We start from the raw sequence: 3,826 nt of genomic DNA, 5'->3' as shown, positions 1-3,826 counted from the left end.
TTAAATTTTAATTATGAATTTTATATAATAAATTAATATTTTAAATTTATTTAAATATTCAAAAATACATTTTAAATAAAAAAATTCCCAATTTCATTAAAAAAATTATACTGTGAAAAATATAATATAACACTTTCACCGCACTAAAACACCAACTACCTTATCATCAAATTAATACACACAAACAACAGAAATTGTTTCTCTATTAACCACACAAACTTGATTCTTACAATAAACCATATAAAAGATATTTATGCTTTTATTGGACTAGCTACTTGTCCAAAATAACTTGACATAGACACACTTACATTCCAAATATAAAGCAAACTCAAACTAAGAGTATTGAACTTGACTACTCATATTAAACCTGACTTAACTCAAACTACTCATATTAAACCTGACTTAACTCATACCGACTCAACTCTAAATTGATTGCACTCCATGGCGGAGTAATTATTATTTTCAACAATATTATGATGAGTAAGCTCACACCTGGAATGCACATTGTTCGACTTTCTTGACAGACCTATGGATGGATTGCGAGGAGCATTTGCCAAGAGTCGCACGGCAGATGAAGCCAACATTACTTTTTGGGAATCAGTGGGATCTTTATACTAAGATCTCGTGGTTCTAGGTTAAAATATTTTCTTGCTTCATCCCAACCAGGCCACGCATTAGTAGATGCCAGTAATTTCCATAATTCTTGTGCACTTCTTTCTGCATCCTCATTAAACCAGTCTCCATTTGCATCTATTCCTGCTGGTTCATATTCTCCAGGAGGATCGAATAATTTTAATCCTTTGGGAGTGGGATCTAGAGCTTTATTCGTAGCTTCACCGAATATTTCCTCCTGATAGATTCGTCTTACTCCAGCATACCACTTTACTTCTGCTGCATCCCAGATTCTTCCATATCTGGGAGTCATATCAAATGACCTGCGAGGCTGTAGGACACAGCATGGTGTTTCCCAGTAATGTCCATAACGATAATTTATTTCCATCCCCAACTCCTCGCGCCAGTTTCTGTCTATCATATCTAGAGCTTCCTTTCTCGTGAAGCCCACATATTCTATTAACAAAATCATTTGAGTTTTTAATAACGCTCTTGCCTCTGGGTGGACTTCTGGGGGAATTTTGAGACTCAACTGAGAAGAGAAGATTTTCTTGCCTACTATCATTTCCCAGAACTTATGGAGATTTGGGAAAAAAACCTGATTTGGGCGACAAGTATCACCACCCATAAAAATAAAGCCTGATATCCTCTTAAAATAAAGCAATACGTTTGTTTCCTTGAAGATCTCATTATATGTGCGTAACAATCCCCACATCCTCCTTTCACTATCAGCTTTAACCTTCTTTTCTATAAAGTGCAATATCCACAGTCTGGTTGATTCTGCTGGAATATAGGGACCTGAAGTATTTCCAATTAATTCATCCAGTGTGTGAACTGCTAGCCATTGCCCAATTTCTCGGTGGACGCCCATCGAAACCTGGTTTACATAAAGGTAGTGGTGGTCAGATAGTAATCCAGAAAATACTTATTATTATCTAATTAAAATTTTAAGATTACTGTCAAGCTAGACACTAAATTCGTTGAATTTTAGATTTCCTTCTTTAAAAGCAGAAAGCACTGACCAGAATCTTGAATTAGCGTAGACTCCATTCAGGGAAAAAAGAAGAAGACAAATTGACACACAGACTAAATCTAAATATCTGTTGCATTTCATTATGTAGTATAGGAAAGTGATATATTTATAATAAACTGGAAAGTGCCCAATATTAAAAATATAAAATGTGGTCCGATCATTAATACTTAGTGTTGGCCAGAGAAAAACCAACTTACAAAAAGAACACTGAAAAACTGGAAGCTGCGTTACTGCATGAAGAACGCACCAATTACGCTGAATTTAACTCCAAACATATTTGAAAAATTACACATAATGGGTTACAAAATTGACGTCTTATTTATCTCATTTAATATCTGAACATGTACTCATAAAAATGACCCACCAAATGTTTAAAAACAAAACAAATATCCCTCACGAAGATCAAGCATTTGCTTGAAGTGTATGTAGACAAAACAGAACAGCAACAGAGTTAAAAGAATAGAAAAAATAGAATAGCAAAGAAGAAGAGGAGGAATGGACAGAAAAACCAAAATTTATACCTCCGTTGTATAACAGTGGTATAATACAAGGGATTTGGTCCTAAAGGAGTTTTCGTGCGATCGAAAATGGCCGCCGCACCTGCAGCTGTTTCATCCGCAGCCGAAATCATTAATATACAATATACAATGTGGTCCGATCATTAATACTTAGTGTTGGCCAAAGAAAAACCAACTTACAAAATGAACACTGAGAACATATAACTGCGTTACTGCATGAAGAACGCACAAATTACGCTGAATTTAACTCCAAACATATTTGAAAGATTACACATAATGGGTTACAGTTACAGCCTGAAATCTTCATGGATTGCTCATAGAAATAAGAGAAAAACAACAATTTCCGAAAAAGAAAATGGGTGTGAGGATGAATTAAGAGCAAGTACCAGGATCGTTGTAGAAAACAGTGGGCGTCGGAAGAATGCACCAAAATGCCGCAGAGGTAGAAAATTGGATCTTATAAAATTCAATACTGAACAAATTCAACATTATACATATTATAAATATTTAATTTTTTTTTTAATATTAGATTTATTCTTCTTTTTTTTAATTTTTTCATAAGTTTTATTCATTGTAAACTGAATTTTGCTACTTTATAATTTTTTCTAATATAGAAGTTACTGTTTTTCTATTTTTTTTGTATGAAAGTTGTGGATTTGGAAGCTTACCATTTTATATCTTTTATAATAATGAATTTTGCCATTTTATAATTTTTTGTAATATAGAAATTACTGTTTTTTTATTTTTTTTGGTATAAAAGTAATGGATTTGAAAGTTTACCATTTTATATGATTTATAATTTTTTCTAATATTGATTTATCTTTTTTCTATTTTCTTAATGGGAGTTATCTATTTAACACTTAAATTTGTTAGTTCATGATTTTTTTCAATATAGAAGTTATGATTTTTATTTTTTATAAGAGTTACCAATTTGCAAAGAATTTATTATTTTATAATTATTTTTAAGAGAGAAGTTATCTTTCTTTGCAATTTGTCATTATATAAAAATCACTATGTTTAAATTTCTCCATTTATAATTTTTTCAAATATAGAAATTAGGTTTTTTGTTTTTTATAAAAGAGGTACCAATTTGCAACCGATTCATTATTTCATATTTTTGTTAAGATAGAAGTTATATTTCTTTTAGTTGCAATTACAAAGAAATTACTAACTCACCTCTCATTTAAAACAATTGAGTCACATGATGCCTCCTAAATATGTATCGGAACTATTTATATTATTTAATGTCAATGACAATATTGATTCATTTTTAATTAAATTAAATATTTAATAAAATTTTTACATTTTAGTACTAGTAATTTATTCTAGATTATACTGTAATTTGTTTTAGATTATACTATATTCTGTGGTAGAACAATTTATAAATAATATATAATAAAATACCAAAATGAAACTAAAATTAAAATAATCAATTTTCTAATCAAATTTTTAACAATATTTAGCATTTTATAGAGAAATTTGATGGAAATTGTTTTTTATAATATAAGAACTATTATTTTTTATTTTGGTTTTTATAAAAATTATTGTTTATTTTTTTCCAATTTTCTGATTAATCCTCTAAAAAGGTACCCAAATTTTTTTTTATAAAAATTAAAAAAGCTATACACATTAAAACTTAAAAAAATTAACATTAAAGCTCAAA

General features: G+C 29.8%; 1 protein-coding gene across 1 annotated transcript; it reads right to left on the bottom strand.

Moving 5' to 3' along the window:
- Nucleotides 1–223: 223 nt before the first annotated feature.
- LOC149239807 (uncharacterized) lies at nt 224–1,490 on the bottom strand. The gene is made up of 2 exons (XM_089367219.1): nt 398–1,490; nt 224–367 (listed from the first exon to the last, which is right to left on the bottom strand). The coding sequence occupies exon 1, from the start codon at nt 1,481–1,483 to the stop codon at nt 584–586; it is 900 nt and encodes a 299-aa protein (XP_089223345.1). The 5' UTR covers nt 1,484–1,490; the 3' UTR covers nt 224–367; nt 398–583.
- Nucleotides 1,491–3,826: the final 2,336 nt, after the last annotated feature.

The sequence above is a fragment of the Pinus tabuliformis genome, chromosome 8 (genome assembly GCF_031772625.1).
Source record: "Pinus tabuliformis cultivar Carrire ecotype Pingquan chromosome 8, CPIR1, whole genome shotgun sequence".
Lineage (NCBI taxonomy): Eukaryota > Viridiplantae > Streptophyta > Pinopsida > Pinales > Pinaceae > Pinus > Pinus tabuliformis.
The sequence above is the reverse complement of the archived record's forward strand: the minus strand, read 5'-3'. Positions and strand labels throughout refer to the sequence as shown.

What these genes read in the sequence shown, in the direction of transcription:
- LOC149239807 (XM_089367219.1), bottom strand. Translation starts at nt 1,483, where the DNA reads ATGGGCGTCCACCGAGAAATTGGGCAATGGCTAGCAGTTCACACACTG.